This window comes from Saprolegnia parasitica, assembly GCF_000151545.1.
Source record: "Saprolegnia parasitica CBS 223.65 unplaced genomic scaffold supercont2.12, whole genome shotgun sequence".
Classification (NCBI taxonomy): domain Eukaryota; phylum Oomycota; class Saprolegniomycetes; order Saprolegniales; family Saprolegniaceae; genus Saprolegnia; species Saprolegnia parasitica.
The window spans coordinates 340,006-361,421 of NW_012156406.1; the positions used below are offsets into that span (position 1 = coordinate 340,006).

The 21,416-nt window shown below is 59.6% G+C and overlaps 9 protein-coding genes across 9 annotated transcripts in view; 5 read left to right on the plus strand and 4 right to left on the minus strand.

Annotated features, from left to right (window-relative positions):
• Positions 1-1,015, minus strand: part of SPRG_19675 (hypothetical protein) — a gene marked incomplete at both ends in the record, with an annotated part of 1,507 nt that extends 492 nt beyond the window's left edge. Inside the window, 3 exons of the mRNA XM_012343239.1 lie at positions 22-204; positions 265-937; positions 990-1,015. Coding sequence (XP_012198629.1) covers positions 22-204; positions 265-937; positions 990-1,015 — 882 coding nt within the window. The remainder of the gene's footprint in view (positions 1-21; positions 205-264; positions 938-989) is intronic.
• A 1,024-nt stretch (positions 1,016-2,039) lies between these two features.
• Positions 2,040-4,088, plus strand: SPRG_04690 (hypothetical protein). Its single transcript, XM_012343096.1, has one exon. It carries the CDS (start codon positions 2,065-2,067, stop codon positions 4,024-4,026), a length of 1,962 nt encoding a protein of 653 aa, XP_012198486.1. The 5' UTR covers positions 2,040-2,064; the 3' UTR covers positions 4,027-4,088.
• A 483-nt stretch (positions 4,089-4,571) lies between these two features.
• Positions 4,572-6,156, minus strand: SPRG_04691 (hypothetical protein). Its single transcript, XM_012343097.1, has one exon. It carries the CDS (start codon positions 6,138-6,140, stop codon positions 4,614-4,616), a length of 1,527 nt encoding a protein of 508 aa, XP_012198487.1. The 5' UTR covers positions 6,141-6,156; the 3' UTR covers positions 4,572-4,613.
• Positions 6,157-7,424: 1,268 nt separating this feature from the next.
• SPRG_04692 (hypothetical protein) lies at positions 7,425-9,815 on the plus strand (the record flags this gene model as incomplete). The annotated part of the gene is made up of 6 exons (XM_012343098.1): positions 7,425-8,161; positions 8,236-8,328; positions 8,381-8,486; positions 8,548-8,778; positions 8,888-9,466; positions 9,516-9,815. 6 exons carry the CDS (start codon positions 7,425-7,427, stop codon positions 9,813-9,815), a joined length of 2,046 nt encoding a protein of 681 aa, XP_012198488.1.
• Positions 9,816-9,853: 38 nt separating this feature from the next.
• SPRG_04693 (hypothetical protein) lies at positions 9,854-11,262 on the minus strand. Its single transcript, XM_012343099.1, has 4 exons — positions 11,081-11,262; positions 10,838-11,029; positions 10,100-10,787; positions 9,854-10,057 (listed from the first exon to the last, which is right to left on the minus strand). Exons 1-4 carry the CDS (start codon positions 11,179-11,181, stop codon positions 9,887-9,889), a joined length of 1,152 nt encoding a protein of 383 aa, XP_012198489.1. The 5' UTR covers positions 11,182-11,262; the 3' UTR covers positions 9,854-9,886.
• A 434-nt stretch (positions 11,263-11,696) lies between these two features.
• SPRG_04694 (hypothetical protein) lies at positions 11,697-14,179 on the plus strand. The gene is made up of 8 exons (XM_012343100.1): positions 11,697-11,769; positions 11,827-12,167; positions 12,254-12,322; positions 12,371-13,075; positions 13,126-13,284; positions 13,336-13,593; positions 13,648-13,788; positions 13,836-14,179. Exons 1-8 carry the CDS (start codon positions 11,727-11,729, stop codon positions 14,073-14,075), a joined length of 1,956 nt encoding a protein of 651 aa, XP_012198490.1. The 5' UTR covers positions 11,697-11,726; the 3' UTR covers positions 14,076-14,179.
• A 613-nt stretch (positions 14,180-14,792) lies between these two features.
• SPRG_04695 (hypothetical protein) lies at positions 14,793-16,748 on the plus strand (the record flags this gene model as incomplete). The annotated part of the gene is made up of 6 exons (XM_012343101.1): positions 14,793-15,331; positions 15,381-15,732; positions 15,781-15,930; positions 15,987-16,140; positions 16,192-16,297; positions 16,351-16,748. 6 exons carry the CDS (start codon positions 14,793-14,795, stop codon positions 16,682-16,684), a joined length of 1,635 nt encoding a protein of 544 aa, XP_012198491.1. The 3' UTR covers positions 16,685-16,748.
• A 477-nt stretch (positions 16,749-17,225) lies between these two features.
• Positions 17,226-18,057, plus strand: SPRG_04696 (hypothetical protein; the record flags this gene model as incomplete). The annotated part of the gene is made up of 2 exons (XM_012343102.1): positions 17,226-17,952; positions 17,975-18,057. The coding sequence occupies 2 exons, from the start codon at positions 17,226-17,228 to the stop codon at positions 18,055-18,057; spliced, it is 810 nt and encodes a 269-aa protein (XP_012198492.1).
• Positions 18,058-18,419: 362 nt separating this feature from the next.
• Positions 18,420-21,307, minus strand: SPRG_04697 (hypothetical protein; the record flags this gene model as incomplete). The annotated part of the gene is made up of 9 exons (XM_012343103.1): positions 18,420-18,547; positions 18,598-19,086; positions 19,134-19,284; positions 19,336-19,767; positions 19,818-20,027; positions 20,079-20,171; positions 20,218-20,706; positions 20,757-20,888; positions 20,936-21,307. 9 exons carry the CDS (start codon positions 21,305-21,307, stop codon positions 18,420-18,422), a joined length of 2,496 nt encoding a protein of 831 aa, XP_012198493.1.
• Positions 21,308-21,416: the final 109 nt, after the last annotated feature.

A 21,416-nucleotide genomic window follows, 5' to 3' on the forward strand; every position in this document is an offset into this window, starting at 1 on the left:
CTTGTCGCCAAACGTCAAGACGCCGCAGAATCCAATCACCGTGTAGAGCAGGAACGAGAGCGAGATGGCGCCGACGACCGCGCGGTTCATGCGGGCAAGGCTGCGGTCGCGGAGCTCTTCGTACACGGGCAGCGCCGTGTTGTGGCACGCAAAGGCCTGGATGAGCAGCGTCACCGTGTAGACCGACGTCGATGTAATGTTCACCTAGTCGAGTGCATATCAGATATCCGTGGTATTGGGAGGCGCGGCATCGGTAGGTCATACCGCGGGCACAGCCACCGGCGTAAAAGACGCCGACGACGACACGACGACGTAGACGGCGAAGAAGAGGCACACGACGTATGTGACGGCGCACGTCGCGAGGATGCTCGAGATGCGCAGCTTCCCGAGGCGGCGGCTGAGCGAGAGCGGCAAAATGATGCCAAATGTAAAGAGCAGCGTGACGTAGCCCCGGTTCGCATGCGCAACGCCAAAGATGGCACAGAGGAGGTCGGTGATGAAGATAAAGTAGGACGTGAGCGTGCCAAAGCCGCCAAAGATAAAGGTAAACTCGGCGAGGTACGTGCCGTACTTGCCCATGGTGTGGTGCCCGAGACTCTCGTACGTCTTGGCGGCCGAGTCGCCGGCGAGGTCGCTCGCACGCATGAGGAGCGACACCGAGTAGCGCGTGATGAGCGCAATGACTACCATTACGAGCAGGCCCGCGAGCCACCCGCTCGACGCGATCGCAAACGGCACTGCGAGCGTGCCCGAGCCAAGGATCGTGTTGGTGAGCGTAAAGACCGAGCCCAGCACGGTGCCCGTGCCCTTGTAGTCCTTGATGGCAAGCGGCGACGGCGGCGCTGTCGCAAAGAGTGGCAGCGACTCGGGACTGATCTGGTGCGTCGGCGACATGACGTACTCGCCCATGGACACGGGGTCATGCGGCGTCGATTGCCTACGCAGAACGCCGTGAGGTGCTTGTGTGGCTAAGATGACGGGCGACTTACGCGGTCGCGAGCTGTGGGGGCGCCATGAAGAAAGGTCGATTGGCTGCTTGAAGGATCCTGCCACGGATATCACCCATTGCGGCTCGCCGCGGATTGGCTGACCACGGCCAATCAGATATCTGGATTCGATGGAATCACCGCGTGCACTGCGATTGGCGCATCGAATTCTGATGCGGCCAATCACTTGCAAGTTGCCGTTTCGTAGCCAATCAAATGTAAGGCTCCAAATCCGCCGAAGTCGTGGCCCACCGCAGATCGCGAATTCCGAGCGACGTGCGATGGCCATAGCCGTCGTGCGCGCCGCCGACGTGGCATCTCGACAACGAAGCGCAGACAAGCAGCCTATTGAACCCTTGGATGTAGCATTCCTGGGCCACTATCGAGCGCTTCCACTGCCGCATGCACGAGGACTCTCGCGCCAGGACGAGGGTCGTCGTACGCGTGGTATCCCTGCAGCGGTGCGGCAAAGCTATGCTGCAACTCGTCATCAATACTCGGTGATGCGACAGCTGCGGTTATGTGGTTCTCTGACTTGATGCGACCGACGCACCGCCGCTGCTCGCCCTCAAAACCGTTGGCGTCGACACTAGGATGATGATGGCGCGTCGTGAACAGAGTGCGAGAAGTCGCTTCGACTACTCTGCCTCAGTCCAGTGCTTCTCGCGGCTAAGCAGCTCCGCGTGGGCGAGTCTTGTCAGTCCATTCTGATTTTGAAGGCGACAGCTCCTTCATGGTCACGTCGAGCGAGATCGATGCATATCCTCTGTTCTAATGCATGCATATGGTGTGTCAAGGTGATGTCGCCTTGTCGTGTAGCCCTACGATGCGGTGCAGTGTTGTGTCCGCTCCAGCACTCGCCCAAGTGGCGTGCTAGGGCAAAGTGGTACCGCAGCCCTTTCGCGCGACGCGTTGCACCTGCTGGCGTCGTTGCGAGCGCTCTCTGCACGCAGTCCATCGTCCTACATAAACTACAGGTCGACCTCTTCTTGGGACTAGACCGATCGACCGCCTGAGTATCATCTTTGGCAGACTTTTCGGATCCTCCCAAAGGTCATTCGATTGAGTTTCACGGGATATGGCGAGCAGTGGCGCGGACGAGGCCGCGATCGTCGCGCAGCTCGCGCTGGCGGACGCGCGCGCCAACGTTGCGTTTGCCGCTTCGCTTCTAACGCACTGCATCAAGCGGCGTCTTGACGAGCACAGCGACGAGCCGTGCGAGCTGCTGGACCTCGACGATGCGATTGCGCACCTCCAGCGGGCGTGGAGCACGTGCTTTCCCGAGGCGACGGCCGAGAGCATTTGGATCCAAGAGCACATTGCCCGCGCGCGCGCCTACATTCGGCGGTCGCACGCCGGCGCCTTTGACCGCGACGCGTACGACCACGCGATCGAGTCGTTCGGGCACATGGCGCGCTTCCTCGACGCGCCGTACATTGCGCTCGCGCTACGAGACCGCGTGTTCGCCAAGCCTTTTGTGTACAAGGCAATCACAAAGAACAGCAAGAAGAAGAGCAAGGTCAGCTGGCAACAGTGCAAGGACGACGGCAACGGCTGCTACACGCGCCGCGAGTTTGACGCTGCGATGGCCCACTACACGACTGCGCTCTGGTACTCGCCGAAAGAGCCGACGCTCTACTCGAACCGCGCGCTCTGCGAACTCCAGCTCAAGAAATTCGACCTCGCGCGCCAAGACGCGAACGACGCCCTCGCGCTCTCGTCCAGTGGCAGCGTCAAGCTCTACCGGATTCTCTCCGAAGCGCTCGTGGGCTTGCATTGGTACCACGATGCGCTGGTCGAGTGCGAGAAGGGACTCGCGCTTGACCCGAACGACAGCGTGCTTCTGAGCCGCTCCAAGCACTGCGTCCACGTCTTAGAAGAGATGGAGTGGCAGACGCAAGTGGCCATCGCCGGCGTCCAATCGGCGCAGCTCGAACTCGGGCGCAAGTTTGCGTCCGGCCACCGCGGCTACCGTCGGGACGCGGCGAAGGCGACGCTGTGGCTGGAAAAGGCCGGGCGACCGGCTCACGAGATCCGCGCGATGCTGGCGTTTGGCGACAAGATGCTCGCGTACGAGGCCGAGCATGGCGGCGACCATGAGCTCTCGCTCGAAGCACGCACGCACCGCTTCTGCCACGTTTTGCTCGACAGCTTCAAGCCATCGGACGACGGTACCCAGGCCCATTGGTCCGTCGTCGCGTCGCATTTCAAGGCCGCGTACGACCGCGGTCTTCCGGGCGCCGGCGCCAAGTACGCGCAGGTTCTGCGGCTTGGGATTGGAACGCCCATCAACACGGCCGCCGCCGCGGATGCCGTCTTGCACAACGAGCCATTTGACGACGACGAGCCCGAAGACGCCGCCGACGAGGGGACGCCGGGTGCGGCTTGTGCTTTAGACGGCGATGCGGACGGGGACGACGAAGAGAACGAGTTCATGGACGTGGCTGAAACCTACTTTCGCAGTGCGTGGGACGCACTGGACGCACGCGACGTGGCCGCAGCGATCGCGGACCTGCGCGAAGTGCTCGACATGGACGACGAGCCGTCCGTGTTTGTCGACTTTGCCCGGATCGTGCTCGCGTGGCTCGAGCGCGGCACAAGCGTCGTACCGCTGAGTGGGCCGTGGCACCACCTCCTCGACGCCGAGCTCGCGCATCTTCGGCGCGAAGGCGACGACATGTACACGCACCAGCTGTACGCCAAAGCGATCGAGTTTTACAGCCGCGCGCTCGACTGGACCGAGCTCCGCAACGATGTGCTCCGCATTGCGCCCATAAATGCCGTCGAGCGCGGTCTCTTGTACTGGAAGCGTGCGCTCGCCGGCTTCCACCTTGGTCTCTACGGCGACGTGTGTGCCGATATGGAGGACGCGGTCGAGTTAACGAGCAACAACATTGCGTTCTACCGGCTCTGGGCCAAAGCCGCGCTCCTCGACCACGACTACGACGCGGTCATGGACATTTGCGACGACGGACTGCAGCTGGATCCGCACGACAAGGACCTTCTCTCGCTTCAGGACGACGCCGAGGCCTTCTTGTGAGCACACGCACGAGACAAATGTCATAAGAACGCCATAAGAAAATACTAGAGACGATTTGATGCAGTAGCTACGTGATGAAAGATAGGCCGAGCCTCCATCGCCGGCGTCTTTCGAGGACCTCGATCAACTGCGTAGCTTTGCTCCAGAGCACGACGCTTACAGGGCTGGACGGAGCGTGTCGTCATGGGCCTCACTCAGGGGTGGCGACCACAGATGACCTACTGTAGCCGCCGCACCGCTTCATAGGCGCGACGCGGTGAACGCGAGAAGAAGAATACATCTTGCTAAGGTTAGCCTCAACGTTGCTACAGTCGATGCAGAAGATAACACGAAACACGTCCATGTATAAATTGCTTACGTTTACACGAGAGTAGAGGTAGCTCTCGACCTTGAACGTCCGTGCTGCGGTTGCTCAGTGTGCACGAGGTTCTGTCGTGGTACCCTCTTGGCTCGGCTGCATTGCGGGGTGGGCTGCCTCCATGCTGCCTCGGCGACACGTATAGTGTGTCGGTGGAGGTTCCTCCCCGACGCGGTGAGTCATCATTTCGTAGCGTAGTTTAATTTAAGAAGTAATACACTCGTCGGTCTTAGGCGAGGATGTGGGCCTCGTCAAAGCTGTCGTCTCGGAGCTCGGTGATGTACTCTTGCGCGACATTATCAAAGCCCGAGACGTCGTCGATGTTCATGCCACGCGTCTCGTACCCAAACACAATGAGCACAACGGCCGTGCCGACGAGGACGCCACCGTTGAGCCACATGATCGCGACCGGCGACCACCCGTGGTCCGAGAGGATCGGGAGGACGTACGCGCCGCCAATCGCACCGATGCGCGAGATGCCCGCGGGGTACGCGGCGCCCATGGCGCGGATATTGGTTGGGTAGTTCTCCGGCGTATACGCATACAGCGCGCCCCATGCGCCGAGCATAAAGAACGAGAGAAGGCCGCCGGTGACGAGGAGGTTGGCCGCTGTCGGCGCCACGTAGCCAAACACAATCGCCGACGCGAACGACCCGAGGAGGAACGCAGCCAGCGTGAGCTTGCGGCCGATGACCTCGACCGCGTACGCAGCCGCAATGTACCCGGGCACTTGGCACGCGACCATCGCCAAGAGCGTCCACGTGGACCCGTTCAAGTCGAACGCGTTGGACTTTTGCGCGATGATCGTCGGCAGCCACGTGTAGATGGAGAAGTAGGCAAACGAGAGGCCGAGCCAGATGACATGGAGCACCATGGAGCGCTTGAGGTAGACGCCGCGGAAGAGGAGCGCGACCCGCTGCCGCGTCGAGAGCCGGCGGTAGCGAAAGACATCGGCGGCAATCTCGTCAGCGATCTTGGAGTCGGTCGTGTTGGTGGTGGTGTTGTTGGTGGAGGCAGAGACGTGGTAGATCCCGTGGTCGGCCTCGATCGCACGCAAAATGGCTTCGGCTTGGTTGGACCGGCCGACGCTCGCGAGCCACTTGGGCGACTCGGGCACAAACATGCGGGCCGTGAGCGCATACAAGACGGGCAGCGTCGAGAGGGCAAAGACCCAGCGCCACGACACTTCCTTGGTGACTTCGCGCGCGAGAACGATCGCGAGGATGCAGCCAATGGGCCAGAAGGCGTCGAGGATGACAATGATCCGCCCGCGCGTCGCCTTGGGCGAGAGCTCTTGGACGAGCGTCGTGGCGACGGGGAGTTCGCCGCCGAGGCCAACGCCAGCGATGAAGCGGAACGTGAGCAGCATGCCGTAGCTGTCAGCCATCGCGCACATGATGTTGCCAAACGCGAACGTGATCATGGTCCACGTGAACATGGGCTTGCGGCCGTACATGTCGGCCATGTGCCCAAAGAGGAACGACCCGACGAGCGAGCCTGCAAAGACGGACGACGAGAGGATGCCGCGCTCGGACGACGTGAAGACGCGGTTGTACTCGGTCGCAAACTCCGACTCGATGAGCGTGAGGCAGTACGTGAAGAGAAACGTGTCCATCGCGTCCATGGCCCAGCCGACGCCGGCCGAGTGCAGCAGCTTGAGGTAGTAGGGCGAGATGCCGCCGCAGCCGCGGGTCGTCGGGAGCGCGTCGAGGCGGTGCGAGATCGCGGCTACACTCGCGCCAGCCATCCGCGCCATCGTCAATTGATGCAAAAGCCCAAGTGAGGTACTGTAGCGTACGGCAAGCTTGAAGAAAGGCCATCATCCATCGACACCTGTTGGGCGCGTTCTTGTTGACGCCGTGCCTACACGGTACCATCCAGGCATCCAGGTGGGCCATCTAATATCTGATTCAATTCTTTGTGTAAAATACAGTAATTGAGTGCGATGGCGCGCCAAGTGGCGCCATTACGCCACAGGAAGCGTCGCCGGCTGACCGTGACGCACGCCCCAGACCACGCGCCCACCCAAGCTTGTCTCACATTGCTCGAGGTTCCAGTGGCTGTTGAGATACTATTGAGACAAAAATGCCAAAATGAGCCATATCGGAGAAAAGACGTGCTCGACGCCTTTACCGTCCGTTGGTGCCCTAAAGTGCATCCTGCGCTACCGGTACCACATTACCGTGCAAACCAAGATGCAGCATCCGGCACGTACACGTCGGCACAGGTGCATTTCACTGCAATAGTTGCAGGACTTATACAATATTTGTAGCAGTACGTAGGTGTGCCTGGTATTAAGAATAGCGTCGGGGGCAAAGTGCACATTGCACTTTGCGGATCGCCTTCCATGAGCGTCTGGTATCGTTTCATCGTGTGATAGGCGTGTGATTGACGCGGTGCCGTACCGTAGCAGCACCTGCGAGACCACATGCGGCCGACTTATGTTACCGGTTGTATGGTGGTACGACCGAGGCTGTGAGAGCTGCCATGATTCCAGGATAGAAGGCGAGACGAGTGCTTCGTCTTGCTCGCACCCGGTCGTTCTTCTGCAATGCAGCATGGCGCTGTGCGTCGTCGAGCAGCGCCTTGCAACGTTCGATGTCGTACAGTCTGCCGTCGCAACGACGTCTTTGGAGGGCTGTCTCTGAATGCGTGCCACCACCTTGTTTTTGGCACTCGTACGTTGGGTGCCTGGTTACGGTGCTTCGAAATCTGTCTGTGATCTCGAGTTGATCCGCGCCAAGCTCAAGCTCGGCGCAAATGGCTTTATCGACTTCGAGTCAAGGACGATCGCTTCATCGCAACCTACGGCGACAGCCACGTACAGCCTCCTATAGCTCTTGGAGTGGTCGATTTTAAGAGCCGCTGGTTCTTGTCATAAATGCTTGCTTGCAGCGTCGCTGCCCTGGGATTGCCACGTATATGAGCGTACGAACTCGCGGCAGGAGGACAAAACGTCGAAGCAGCATGCGATCGGGTGCGAAAATTGAGAACGACGTTCGATCGAAGCAACTTGAAACGCCAGGCAGCCAGTAGCACCATGGGCAAGTGGCGGCCATGGCCCTCGTCGCTCACCGCGTTCGTCGCCAAGAAGCTCAAGCCGAAGCCACTCGGGCTCGTCCCTGCACTCCTGACGCCAAGCCCGTGCATGACGCCGGACGACGCCGCGCTGGTCTGGACGCTTCTGCAGCACGACGCCGCGTGGCGGCTCTCGTTCCTGCACGCGTGCCTCGAGCTACTCGTGCACGCCAAAGCCGACGCGGCCTTGGCGCAGCGTGTCGCCAACACGGTGCATCTCATGGACGTTTTCTTCTTTCCGCTGGACGTCGCGCCATTGCATCTCGACTTTGCCCTTGTGTTGCCGCTCGTGCCATGGAGCTTCGGCCCGACAAACAAGTGGCGGGCGATCTTGCTCGACGGCCTCCGCCTTCCGCTGGCATGCGAGGCGTATGTGCCCGGGGCGTACGGGGTCCTTCCGGTGGAAACGGAGCCAACAACGATGCGCAAATCCAAGTCGATGCTCTTTGCCCGGCGCAACCGAACCAACACGGCGCTAACGAGCTCGACATTCTCGTCGTCCACCACAGGCTTGACGTTCGCCGCGACACCAGAGAGCAAGGGACTGTCTCCGTACACGCTGCTGCAGGTCCGCCACCACCTGCTGTGCCGCATCGATGTCGATGCGATCATGGACGCGATGCTAAGTCTCCTGCGATCTCTCTCCGTTCCGTCTCTCGAGTTTGTGGCGCTCACGATTCTCTTGACCGAGGCGCTGACGTTGGCGCCGACGCGGAACCGCGATTTTTGAACCAGCTGCGCCACACGCTGCAGACCATTGTGTGTCCCGTGAGCTTTACCACCAAACGTCGCCTCGAAGCCCTCATCGAGACCGAGCTCGTGCGTCCCGGAGAGGCGTCCCGACGCCGGCTTGCGATGACCCCTCAGTACGTGGTGGCCTTCCTTGCGTGTTACTTACTACGATGCGCATTGTATTAGTGTGGTTGTTATCACCACGGCGGTCGACGCACCGTTGTGGCAAGTGCGGCCTCTCGAAGATGTCTACCACATCACGACCATAAACCTGCACGGCAAACTGCAAAGCGTACGTCCTCGTCTCGGATCGAGTGCAAAAGATAGTAACACCTCGATGGGGATGGTAATAGCTCATGCGGCGACGGGACACACCACGCGATGGCTCGCTGCCTCTCGACGTGGCGCGGCTCATGTCGCATCTGCACGGCGACTTTGACCTTGCCGACGAGACTCGCGTGGTCGCCTTCTTATGCCAGCGCCCGTCGCTGGTCACCGAGGTCCTTGCGCAGCTCGCGACGACGCCACCAGTGTCGACGATCGTGCGGCTATCTCTCTTGGCGTCCGTGCTCGAGGCGGCCGCGGTTCCCATCCGCTTGCTGCGATGCCTTTGTTACGGCAACGAGGCTTGTACCCCCGACATAGTAGTACGACGACTCGATCGATCGAGGCACCGTGATCACATGGACGTAGACGCCGCACCCGTTCCCGCCCGCGACGATCGATACGACGTACGCAGCCTTTCCCGCCATGAGGTTTCCATCGTTTGCACTCAGCCCGCTGAGGATGACGCCCGTGGTGACATCGCCCGTCCACGAAGCGAGTCGTTGGCGCGCCGCCCGGCCGGCGCCCGGTGGGAGCGACGGCTCGGTTGTCTTTATGGGCGACGACGCGTTCTTCCACGAATGGCTCACCGGTGTCGTGCTGCACTCGTCGTACCCGACCCGTGTCGTGGTGCTGCCATCATCCGCGCCGTCGACCCTTGCGCGCTACGTGGCGTCCATCGACATGTGGTACTTGCGGTATCTGTACGGCCCACTGCTAAGCGCTACTGCGTCCACAACGTTGTTGTCGCCAACCGCCTTTTTCACGTCGATCGAGCAGTCGCTCGTGCAGTTTTTTCTGCACGTTGCAAATGACGTAGTGCGACTCGCTGTCTTTGAGTGCCGCGTGCTCGGGCAGGTAGCACCCTTTTGCTTTGCCTGCAGCGTGTCGCCGTCGTGCGGTCACTTGATGCTGCGGCTGCTGCTCGACGCCAAGGCGCTGCTGCTGGTACGCGCTTCGTCATTTCCAGTGTCGAAAAACGGGGTGGTTCTTATAGAAGGCAACCCACGTGAGCATTGTACACACATCAGCGAGGCAAGCGAACGACGGACCGTCGTGGACCCACGGTGCGAGCCCGCTTGTGGATGTGACGGCGACGCTCGTCACCGGCGACCAGCGCATTGTGCACGGCATACTGTCGCTGCACGTGTCGTCGCGGCTCGGCTTTGGGCAAGTCTTGGTGGACGACCAGCCGTGGACGCCGTCGCAGGGAGCGACGGACCTCGAGGTCTCGCGGCACCCGTGGCACATACCGCTGGCTATCACGTTTCCATTTTCGCACCATCTGGGCACGTAGCGTCCGAGTAAGACGACGCAGCATCATAAAGTGTCGATGGGATATGCAAAGTGTGTTATGGGAGCCGAGCACTACGCCAAGGGTGGTCGACCTTCCAATGGCGGCAGCACGAGGTTGCTAAGGCGTTTGGCTTGGCGCGGGGAGATGTTCAAAGGCGGTGTCGTCGGCGGTTGCGGCTGCATCGGCGGCGGCTCCGGCTCGTCCTTGCTACTACTGTCCGTGACCACAACCTTGGCGGCGAGCTACGTGCCGAGTAGGTGAGGTGTCGCTTCCTATAGACATACGTGGGCTAGAATCGCCGATGTCTTGGTTTGCTCGATCTCGGCCGACTGCACGCTCGCTTTCAGAAGCTCAGCGTCTTCTCGGAGCTTGCCATGCTCGTGCTCAAACCCTTGGAGCGTTGGCGCCACCGTGCACGCAGCGAGACGCGCCTCGACGACGTCCGACGAGAAGCAAGCAAACTGCTTGGCAAATTCCGTGCCGCCTAGGACCGACTGCCGGGCCACGTGGCTGGTGTACTCGAACGGGAAGACGAGGCCAAGCGTTTGCGTCCGCACATCCCGAAAGCTATGCCCGTCATTCTCGATACTGGCACTTTGCAGAGCTTCGTACCCGACTTCGACGAGGTGGACGATCTTGGCGTAGAGCGCCGGCCCCTCGAGCGATGCGAGCGTGTGCAAGCGCGGCAGCAGCACGACCTCGAGCGACGGCGCTGTCGGCGACTGGTAGATCCACACGCCAATGTCCCCGTTCGCATTTTCCCCAATCACGACGTGGGCTTCCGCGCGGAGCCGCCAGAAAAACTTGGGCGCAAGGTGCGAGAGATGCATCGTCTTGGGCGACGGCTGCGACGCGAGCTCGGCCAGCGCGGCCGCCTGCTTGACGTTGAGCTCATGCATGAACGAGAAGGCGTGGTGCCGGTCAAAGAGCACACGGTTCGGAAAGCTCTTATCGCACGCGGCGCAGTAAAACCTAAAAACACAAATGAAGTGCATGGACATGGAGAGGGCGACGTATAGTACGTCGAGGGCGAAGTGGGCGAGGGCGAGGACGCTGTCGGGAGGCTCGATTTGCGCTGCACCAGCGACTCGTCGGGGCCCGTTTTCGACTCGTCAAATGTGACGTGGCCCATCGTGGGGCGCGGCTTCATCTTGCGGTTGAAGGCGCGGAGGATGCTCGGGCTTGCCTGGATCTGCGCCTTGATAAAAGGCATGCTAATGCCACCATGACCATGAGCGCGGTGCAATGAAAGTAAGCAAAGGGACCGGAATTTGGGCGGCGACACCGACTTGGGCGCCGGGGTCGCCGTCGTCTCGGCGAGCGGCGCCGTCGGTGTCGCCGTCACGGACGACCGGCGAGCGTGCATGCCAGACGAGAGCGATTATATTGTTCGGTCGTGACGGTTTTCGCTGCAGTTTTCCACCGACAACGCGCAACGCCTCTAGCGTTGGCAGTCGTCTGGCGTGTCAAAGCACTCTCTTTCCCGCTCTCTCGGTCGCCTGCATATCCAAAGCCCACCACACAAGGAGGCAGCTCCACCACCGCTGTGCCCATATCGACCATTGTACAGGCGGCGTGCTGCCGTTGGGTGGCGCATGGCCGTCGTACCCAGTCATGGTCATGACCTTTCAATTCGCCGCCGGCGAGAACAAGGTGTAGCTTGAGCCTAGCACTTCGAGGCCCGGCGTGCCCATGGAGTGTACCCGGCGCTATCGAATGCCACCACGCGTAGAGAGAGGTAGGCAGGCCATCGCTGCATTCCATGGGCCGACGGTCCGCAGTCGGCGTGTGGCCGGCAACATGGGACTGGGCCATCCGGATACCCGTATCCGGCGCAGCGTGTTTCTGGGAGGGTTTGTGGCAGCGGCATTGTAACGGTAACCCAGGCGACGGAATTATCAACGCGGGCGCATGGACTGGCACGACTCGGAGACGACGGAAGGGACCGATGCATGTAGGTCGCCGGCGAAGGCGAGGCCCATGGCCTCATGCGCATGCTCGGCGCTTCTAGGGGCCGGCTTGAGCTCGAGCTACGTGGCGCCGCGGCCATGGCAGTGGGACCAGTACTCGCTGCTGGCGTGCAAGCGCGGGTACCTCGAGAAGCAGAGCGTCAAGGACAAGTCGGTGTGGAAGCCGCGCTGGGTCGTGCTCGACGGCAACGTGGTCATGATCTACAAGAGCGAAGACGATGTGCCGAGCACGCCGTCGCCGCCGTCGTACGACGAGAAGAGCATTCCGCTCGACTCGGTCGCGTCGATTGGGACCGCCAAAGAGTATGGCGCCGCGGCCTTCCAAATCAAACTGCACGAAGAGCACCGAACGTATGTCTTCCGCGCCGACTCGAAGGACCATGTACGTGCCACGTCTTTGTCGCACCGCCGTGTGTCTATCCACCGCGCGACGATCGTTGTCGAGGAGCTTATAGCATGATTGATTAGATGAACGACTGGCTCTTCAAGTTTCAGTGCTGCATCGCGAACCTTATATCCGAGATCCTACGTTACCGCGTATGTATATCCTGCTAGGACGAGACAGGATACGAGCGACGTGTGTAGCGAGATGGCCGCCCGCGACTGAGCTCGAGCTTTACGCGCCACGTCGACGTCGCACGCCGCCAGCACCGCAGTCAGTCGTTTGACTTTCGGGAAATGTCGCGCTTTGACGCGACCCTCACGTTGCAGCAACTCACGAGCACGAACAGCCTGCTGCGCTACTCGAGCGACTCAAACTCGTCGAGCAGCCAAGTGCGCAGCCCGCTCGGCAGTACCCTCTTTCCGCTCGAAGACCTCGACATTGACGCGACCGCCGACGAGCTCGACGACCATCACCGACACTATGCGTCGCCGCCGTCATCCTCTTTCTACACGCCGCCGCCGCCGCCAACGCCGGTCCCGATCGCGTCGTTTTCGTCGTCGGCCAGCATTGCAATCGTCGCGACGTCGACGAGCGATCCGGTGCCGGAGCTCGCGCGGTGCATATCGCCGCCGACCGCGCCGAAGAAGAAGTACATTCCGCCGCACTTGCGACACGGGTACAACAATCCGGAGCCGGCGATTGCGATGCCCGAGCCGTCGCCGCCGAACGGCCCCATCGACTACCGCGAGCTCCGTGGCACGAGCAGCAAGGAAGGTACGGCGGTGTACGGTGCCACGTCACTTCTCGGGAAGCGCTCGAAGCTCGAAGATGTGATTTGCTGCCTCCCGACGTTTGCGCCCGGTGCGGCGCTGTATGGTCTCTTTGACGGCCATGACGGCGACGCGGTAGGCGTCCTCTTGGTCTATAACATGGCGTGGTAATGGGCGTTGTGCAGGCCGCGCTCTATACAAAAGACAAGCTCCCGCTCTACTTGCACGCGCACCCGCAGCTCGCGGCCGATTGGCGCCGCGCGTGCCGTGACGTGTTTGCGCGCCTCGACGACGAGTTTCTCGTGTCGGCCAAGCCGACGGCGGGCACGACGGCCAGTCTTGTGGTACGATGACCACGTTGGGTTTCAATCCTTGCTTAGTGCACGCCTTGGTAGATTGTCCGGGGACACAAGCTCTTGACGGCCAACGCCGGCGACTCGAAGGCGGTCATCTCGATCAGCGGGCAGGCACTGGACATTATGGACATCCAGACGCCGGGTCGGCCGGACGAAATGGAGCGCATCGCCGCTGCGGGCGGCTGGGTGCATGTGGACAAGGAGCTGCACATGTCCAAGCTGCATCAAATGGACCTCAAGGACCCGTACATTCAAGAAAAGGCCAAGCGCGTCGTCAAGCTCATCGAGATCTTTCGGGTTTGTATCGATGTATCAATACGCGATCCCGTGGTCTGATCGTGCAATGCATAGGTCAACGGCGACCTCTCGGTCTCGCGAGCGATCGGCGACATTGAGTACAAGCGGCCCAACAACTACACGCACTGGCAGTACCCGGAGCTGCATCCCCGCACGTTTTCGGGCCCGCTCTTGATCCCCGACCCGGAATTTCAGGTTTGGAGCAAGCTGCGGCTCTTTGTACCAACGATATATGTGTGTAGGAGGTCGAGATCACGCCCGAGGTCGAGTTTGTCGTGCTCGCCTGCGACGGGCTCTGGGACACGATCACGAGCCAGGAGGCAGTTGACATTGTACGCGCCAAGCTGCGCGCCGAGTGGAGCATGGAGGACATTAGCTACCACCTCGCCGAGCTCGCGATTCGATCGGGCTCGATGGACAATGTGACGGTCGTCGTCGTCGTGCTGAATCCGCTTCAAAAGGACGCGGGCACGGCGTCGTAAGTATCAACTACGAATATCAATATGAAGACATTATGAACACCCGCCTCCCCTCGTACTACAATGTCATGTTGGAGCGACGCGTCGAACGAATTGGTCTGCCCCGAAACGATGCGGAATCGACAGCATCCAGAGCACTCGACTCAAAGCGCCACTGTGGTCGTCGGGTGCTAATGTTGGAGGTTGCGCGAATCGCACAGTTGTGGAAAATATTGTCACAAGGTTATATTCTTGTAGACACTATGATTCTGTAACAATTCATATTTAAAGGTGGACAACTCGCGACGAACAATCGTGTGTGGTCCACCGTCAAGAACCGTTATTGCGAAGAAGGTACGCGGATATTAAAACTAATAGCAAGGGTCCATGAGCAGTATCAAGGGTCCATTAACTGTTTATGGACCCCAGATACTAGGTACAAGGTGCACCCAGGTGCGCCTCGGTCCGACATTGCCAGCCGCCGTCAGCGATACGGCGTCGGTCAGTGCTATCCGAGCGCCGTGTCCAAGCCGTTGCACAACTATATCGCATGCACAAAGTCGTTTCTGGTAATGATACCCGGCCCAATTGACAGATTGTCCAACATTCAAGTTGGCGCCTCCGCACGTACGAGCCACAATATGATTGGCTAAAATGTTGATACAGTTGTCCAATCAGATGTCGGTATGCCACCTGGACGCTCTGGCACGTCCAGAGCGCAATCCTGGCGACGATTACAAGATGGCCACCGAGGTGTCCCCGCTGCTGACGCAGCCCAAGGCGCACGGCTCGCACGTGAGCCTCGTCGAGTGGGCCGAGGTCGAGAGCCTCACGCGACCCGAGGTTGAAGCGCCCGACGAGGAAGAGACGACGTCGACCTGCTGTGGCCTGCGCCTGCCCTTTAGCTGGCGCACGCTCTGGGCGTACGCCGGTCCAGGCTGGCTCATGAGCATTGCGTACGTGGACCCTGGCAACCTCGAGTCGGATCTGCAAGCCGGCGCATATGGCGGCTACGAGCTCATCTGGGTGCTCTTTGGCGCGACCGTCATGGGCTTCTTCCTCCAGACGCTGTCCGCGCGCCTCGGCGTCGTCACGGGCAAGAACCTCGCCGAGGTTTGCTACGCCATGTACCCGCGCTGGGCGTCGTACATTCTCTGGGTCATGACAGAGATTGCGATCGTCGGCAGTGACATCCAAGAGGTCCTCGGATCCGCGATCGCGCTCCAGCTGCTCTTTCAACTGCCGCTCTGGGTCGGTTGCCTCATCACGGGCGTTGACACGTACGCAGTCTCTTGTTTCTCTTTGGCAGATGGACAACTTGGATCGTAGACTGACCTTTCTCTCGCTGCATCAGTTTGGCATCCGCAAGCTCGAAGCGTTCTTCGTCGCACTCATTGCCGTCATGCTCGCGTGCTTTTGCATGAACCTCGCCCAAGGCGGCGTGGATCCGATCCCGGTTCTCGACGGCTTTCTGCCGCGGCCGCCGTCGCGCTATGCCACGACGCAGGCAGTTGGTATCCTCGGCGCCGTCATCATGCCCCACAACTTTTATCTGCACTCGGGTCTCGTCCAGTCGCGCGCTGTGGATCGAACCAACGCCCGCAAGGTCCGCGAAGCCAACAAATACTTTACGATCGAGTCGGCGGTCGCACTGTTCGTGTCGTTTCTGATCAACCTCGCGGTACATGGCAATATTGCTGTGTGTACAACCTGTCTTATCTTGGACTAGGTCATGTGCGTGTTTGCCAAAGGCTTCTTCTCGCCCGACTGTCTCCAGTCGTTCGAGACACACGGCGTCAACACGGCGTGTGTTCCGCTCAACACGTCGACGACCGAATCGTACGGGTCGTGCCAGCTCATGGAAGGCTCGCGGGCCATGGTACACAAATGATATTATCCTGCGAGATGGGGAATTGAACCCGCAACGTGAAATAGGGCGTGTGCCAAGAAATTGGGCTCTCGGGCGCTGGCCTCGCCCTCCGCGGTGTTCTCGACGAGTACTCGGAGACGATCTGGGCGATTGGCCTCCTCGCTGCCGGCCAGAGCTCGACCATGGCCGGCACGTACGCGGGTCAGTTTGTCATGGAAGGTACGCCAATGTCACCTTGTCCACCGTTTTAAGGACAATATGTTACATTAGGTTTTCTCCGGATCCAGTTGGCGCCGTGGAAGCGTGTGGCGCTGACGCGCGCGGTGGCGCTCGTGCCGGCCCTCGCTGTTGCGATCTGGTCCGACACGCAACCGGGGTACGCTTCACTGTTTGTATCAACTTGATAATCTGAGACTCGTGCTGATACAGGGCCAGTGATACGATTGGCGAGATGCTCAACGTGCTGCAGTCGATCCAGCTGCCGTTTGCACTGCTGCCCATCTTGCATTTCACGAGCCACGTGGGTTTAATGGGCGCCTTCGTCAACTCGACAACGACCAAAGCCGCGGGCTGGGCCGTCGCGCTCCTCGTCTGTCTCGTCAACCTCTACCTCGTCGTGCAAAAGGTTGATGTGAGCGAGATGGGCCCAGCGTCCCTTCTCGCGTTCTTCTCGGCGGGTACGGGCTACGTGGCTTTTCTTGCGTACCTCGTGCACATGGAGCTCCAGCAGTATGCCTGGTACATCTGGACGCGCAAGAACTAGAGCTTTCGATAGACTAGTGTCGAACCAGACAAATCGCACTAATGCACATTTGCTGCGAGGCTCCCACTGCGTTGCAACCTTAAAATATGCTCTAGGATAGAGTTGACAGTTGGCTACACGAACACGACGCCGAAATGAAGGCGTAGGCGCCCATGGGCGAGGACAGCGCGAATCACTCAACCTATCTTTGCTTATGATCGCTTTGAAGCCAATCAACGATGCGGAAACGGCAAAGATACGCGGAATGACAGTCCTGTCAAACCCTCCCACTTCAACATAATTGAAGACGTTCTTTTATTTGGCGTCGCGTGTCTTTTAATGCTTTGGTTTCTTTTAACCTTTGGAAGCTCGTTATAGTTGAGAATTTGCCTTGCAGCCGACAGACGAGCCATGTCGGCAGCCGTCCATCCTCTCGATGCCATGCCCCGTCTCGCGTCCTGTCGCTCCGAGAAGCCAGCTGTTGCGACGGTGCCCGTTACAAGCCAGAACAAATCGCGTCCGCCCACGTACGCTCGCCGGCTTCAAGGCCGAGGTCACGACGATGCAGCGTGACGTCCGCCCGTCGTCGCTGCCCGTCACGCTCGACTCGATCAAGCGGGCCTTTGAGGCCATCTCCTTTGAGCATCTTCGACACCACTGGACGACCTCCAGCGAGCCGTTCATCGTCATCTCTAATGTCTCGGTCGACCTCTTCAACGCCTACTTTGAGGACGACGAAGACGCTCCTTTCGCGCTGCGCTTTGTGGACCTCGTCGACGGCGGCATCATCATTACGGACTTTCCATCGAAGGTGCACGAGGCGTTCATCGACAGATTCAAGAGCGCGTTCCTCCGAGCTACAGGCGACGGCGATGAGGTGGCAACGCGCGGTTCGTTCACGGCTTCACGAGGCCGAGGCATCAAGAAGAAGCAGGCCGACGCCACCTTTGGTCCATTGCGCCAACCGCCCAACCGAGTCGAGCCGCCGCCGGTCGATGAAGGACCACAGCGCGTGTTGCTTGACGTCGGGGACTGGGTGACGCTGGCCGTCGAGGTCGGCCACTATGAGACGTGGAATGGGCTCGAAGTCGCGGGCAACTGGTGGTCCCACTACGTCGGCATGAAGTACGTGCTTTTGATGAAAGTCAACACGACTGCGACAAAGCTGCAGTACCGTCTGTACGAGATCGCACAGGTGGGCAACCTGCCGGCGCTGTCCCGACGCGGGTCCATGACGCTGGACAACATCGCCGATGCAAAGTCGCCCGACCCTCCGCTTCGACACGCGCGTGCTGCTTGCGATTCCTCCAGGCGAGGCGTTGCCAGCGAACATGAACGACTACTGCTGCGTGAACCTCCTTCGTGTGCTGGAAATCGCCCGTCGTATCCTTTAGCAGCCCGCGCAGTGGCTGGTATATGTCTACAAGCGCTAAAATGGAACCAAAACTTCATCAATAGAAGGTAACAGTGTCGTATATCCAAGCGTCGATACCAACGCAACCGTCCAATCAGCGTGGTGCGGAATTCTGCCCATTCGTTGACTGTTTGACCATGGCTGTCTGTCAAGAAGGCAGACTTGAGACGTTCACTTTAAAATAACTATGGAAGGGTATGACGTGGCGCTTGGACATGCCAGCGTGAGAAACATATGTCAAGAGCGAGGTCCACATACAGTAATGCGTATAGATCCTTGTCCAATCAAGGTCACTTTTCACAACGACACAGCGATATATGAACCGACTACTCGACTCGTGTACTAGAGCTTTGGGAGCGATGACGCCCGGGGGGACAAGTGCCGAGGGCTGCTGCTGCCTTTGGAGGATTCCTTACGTCGCTCCATGAGGGATTGCACAAGGTCGACGCCGTAAATATTCTCGAGCGGATCTATCGCGCCAGTATTCGTTAGGGGCTGGATAAGGATGCAATAGTAGTACCTCGTATCGTTGGTTTGCTGCTCTTTTTGGATTTCACTTTGCTCATCGTGGGCAGCCCTGGGACTTGCGGGTGGTGTACGAGCGCGCCTGCATCCTTGGTGTTGTTGCTTACATCGACGAGTAGTGTCGTGCTCGCCTCGGGCAGCGACCCTTCGATGAGGCCCCGGTCCGACACAACGACGCTGTAACCGAGATCTTGGATGCCAGCTGCAAGCGAGCGCAAGCCCTGGGGCGAAATGTAGTTGTCTTGGAGAAGCACCTTGGCTATGCCTTGGGCTTTTAGAAGCGCCACGAGCGATGGCACCCCGGCGTCTGTCACGCGGTTGCCGCGCAAGTCAATGGTGCCAATCGCAGTGCCTTTCTCGGTGGCCGTGCGGCTGGCGTAGGCAGCGATGTACGGCAGCTCGGCATCCGAGACCCAGCAGTCGCTCAAGTTGATTCCACTGCTGGACGGTGCCACGTACGCAAGGTACAAGAGCTTGCTTTTCCCTACATAGTATGTTGGACGATGGAGCAAGAGAAGTGACGCAAACTACCTTTTTGTTCGAGCAAGCACTCGCTGCGAAGTTGTTCCAGCTGCGTCTCGAGATGCTGCACCTTCTCGACAAGCGTCATATGGTCACGATGGCAGCTTTGCAGCACTGTTGAGGACTCGTGCTGCATTCGGTTGAGTTGTTCTTGCAGGACCTTGCACGTTCAGGTGATTTCAAGTGCAAAGTGAACGTGGCGTGCGCGAACCTTGTAATCCATTTCGGTGCTCACGCGCAGCTTGGTCTCGCGGTTCGTTTCGGCCACGAGGCGGTGGATACGATCGAGCAGCTGGTGCTTTTCGGCTGTTGCGCTCTCGAGCTCGTGGGCATGCGCCTTCTTGGCCGCAACGGCATCTTGGGCGTCCTTGTGAAGTTTTTCAATGTAGCTCTGAAGTTCGCGCACTTGTGCTTCCAGTGCACTTTGGTGCTGTGCGAGCTCGGTCGTGTCGGCCGTATGCTTCAATTGAAGTGCGTCGTACGCCGTCTGGACGCGGTCCAGCACGCCTTTCGTGTCTTCTTTCCACCGCTGCGCGTCGTTGTACAAGCGTTCGACGTGGAGCATACGCGCGCTCGTGGCGTCAAGCGTCTCGCGTGTGGTCTCGACAGCGTGCCGAAGTTCGTGCACTTCAGATTCGCGTTCCTACACCGCCACTTGTTCATCAAATGGACGAAATATACTGTTGCGACGACTTGAAGTTTGAGCGTGAGCTCATACTGTTTGTTGCGCCGAAGGACGAGCTCCTCTTGGATCGACTCGACCTCGAGACGAGTCGCGTGCCGGAGTTCCGTCAGTTCTTGCCGGACCTTTTCGCGCTCCTTTTGAACCTTCTCCAGCGTACTCGCGAGCGACGACGACTGCCGCTCCACCGACTTGCTCTTGAGCTGGTACTCGATTTCGACCTAGCATGAACAAGCTAACATCCTCGACCTCGATTTTAGCACGGCTCGTACGGCCACCGACGCGGTCTTGAGCGACGACGAGGCTTCCTTTGCGTGCTGGAGGTCGAGTGTTAACGCCGCGACCTCGGCTTGCAGCGCTTCCGTCTATGCTCGCTGCTCAAACGCCACACAAGCATTTGTTGGATCGTACTTTGGCCTCTTGGGCTTGCAGACACTGTAGCAGCTGGGTGTTTTGTTTGGTGCTGAGCTCGATCGCAAACTCACGGCCTTGGGCCTGCTTGGCATTCGCCTCGAGTGACGCGACGTGGCGCTCGAGCTTTTCAATCTTGCGTGTGCTGCGGTAAAACTCCATTTCCTTCGCGCTGAGCGTGGTCTGCAGTTGGTCGACCTCGGCTTCGACGGCATCCAGCTGCGCCCGTAAAGCGTCGTTGGCGGCCGTCACCAGCGCGAGCTCCTTTGCTTTGGCCGAGATCGCGTCGTCGCGCAGCGAAATGAGCTGGTTCTCGGAGAAGTCCCGTGCCGACAAGCACGCGTCGGCAAATAGAGGCTTCTGGGCCTCGCGATCAGCCTGCGCTTTTTCATACCGACGCAAGAGGACGTGGAGACGGTCGATCTCAGTCTGCAGACTTGTGTGCTGCGTCTTGGCCTCGGCGACGGCCGCGAGATGCTGTGCACACGCCTACAACGCCGTACGATATTCAAGCAAGAGTGCAATGAATTGCATTCTACCGCGTCTTTGGCCTCGAGCGCGGTCCGCAGACTCTCAAAGTCGACTTCGGACGTGGCCAGTTGCGCCTTGAGCTCGTCGACAATCGACTGCTGCAAAAGGAGCTGCGCGCGAAACGCACTCGAGGCTTTGACCTGCAGTGGCATAGTACAGAAGAGTCTTGCTCTCATAACAGAATGACCTGGTCCGACGTGGAGGACGCATTGTCTCGCAGCTCTCGCTCAAGCCCTTGGATCGTCAAGTCGCGCTGGTCCAGCTGCGACGTGAGCCGAGCCACCTCTTGTGTGAGCGCGCCAACTTCAATCTGGAACGCTTTCGCCGTCTCGTTCAAGAGCACGATGACGCGGTCCTTCTCTTCGATGCGGGCGTCCCCACTCCCTTCCGAAGACGACGACGTAGTTGGAACCTCGCTTGGCGCAAGAGACGTCATCGATGACGAGCGCTGGGCGACGGCCAATGCTATCGCCGACGAATCCAGCGTACTCGACGACCGCGCAAAGGATTTGAGCGACGCCTTGGCCTCGTCCGAGAGCGGCGGGGGCTTCCCCGACATATATGTCGATGTCGCCTCAATCGCACTGAAATGAAGCGCGTGAAACGAAGCGTTTCGTAGTTAGTCGAACATCATAATAGACTAACTACAGATGGACTTGAACGCGACC

Bases quoted from the DNA above. Each gene is read 5' to 3' on its own strand.
- SPRG_04690 (XM_012343096.1), top strand. From the start codon at position 2,065: ATGGCGAGCAGTGGCGCGGACGAGGCCGCGATCGTCGCGCAGCTCGCG.
- SPRG_04691 (XM_012343097.1), bottom strand. From the start codon at position 6,140: ATGGCGCGGATGGCTGGCGCGAGTGTAGCCGCGATCTCGCACCGCCTC.
- SPRG_04693 (XM_012343099.1), bottom strand. From the start codon at position 11,181: ATGCACGCTCGCCGGTCGTCCGTGACGGCGACACCGACGGCGCCGCTC. The intron at 11,030-11,080 runs GTCCCTTTGCTT...TGGTGGCATTAG, and splicing joins GTGTCGCCGCCCAAATTCCG to CATGCCTTTTATCAAGGCGC. The intron at 10,058-10,099 runs GTATGTCTATAG...CTCGGCACGTAG, and splicing joins CATCGGCGATTCTAGCCCAC to CTCGCCGCCAAGGTTGTGGT.
- SPRG_04694 (XM_012343100.1), top strand. From the start codon at position 11,727: ATGGACTGGCACGACTCGGAGACGACGGAAGGGACCGATGCAT. The intron at 12,323-12,370 runs GTATGTATATCC...CGACGTGTGTAG, and splicing joins CCGAGATCCTACGTTACCGC to CGAGATGGCCGCCCGCGACT. The intron at 13,594-13,647 runs GTTTGTATCGAT...TGCAATGCATAG, and splicing joins AGCTCATCGAGATCTTTCGG to GTCAACGGCGACCTCTCGGT.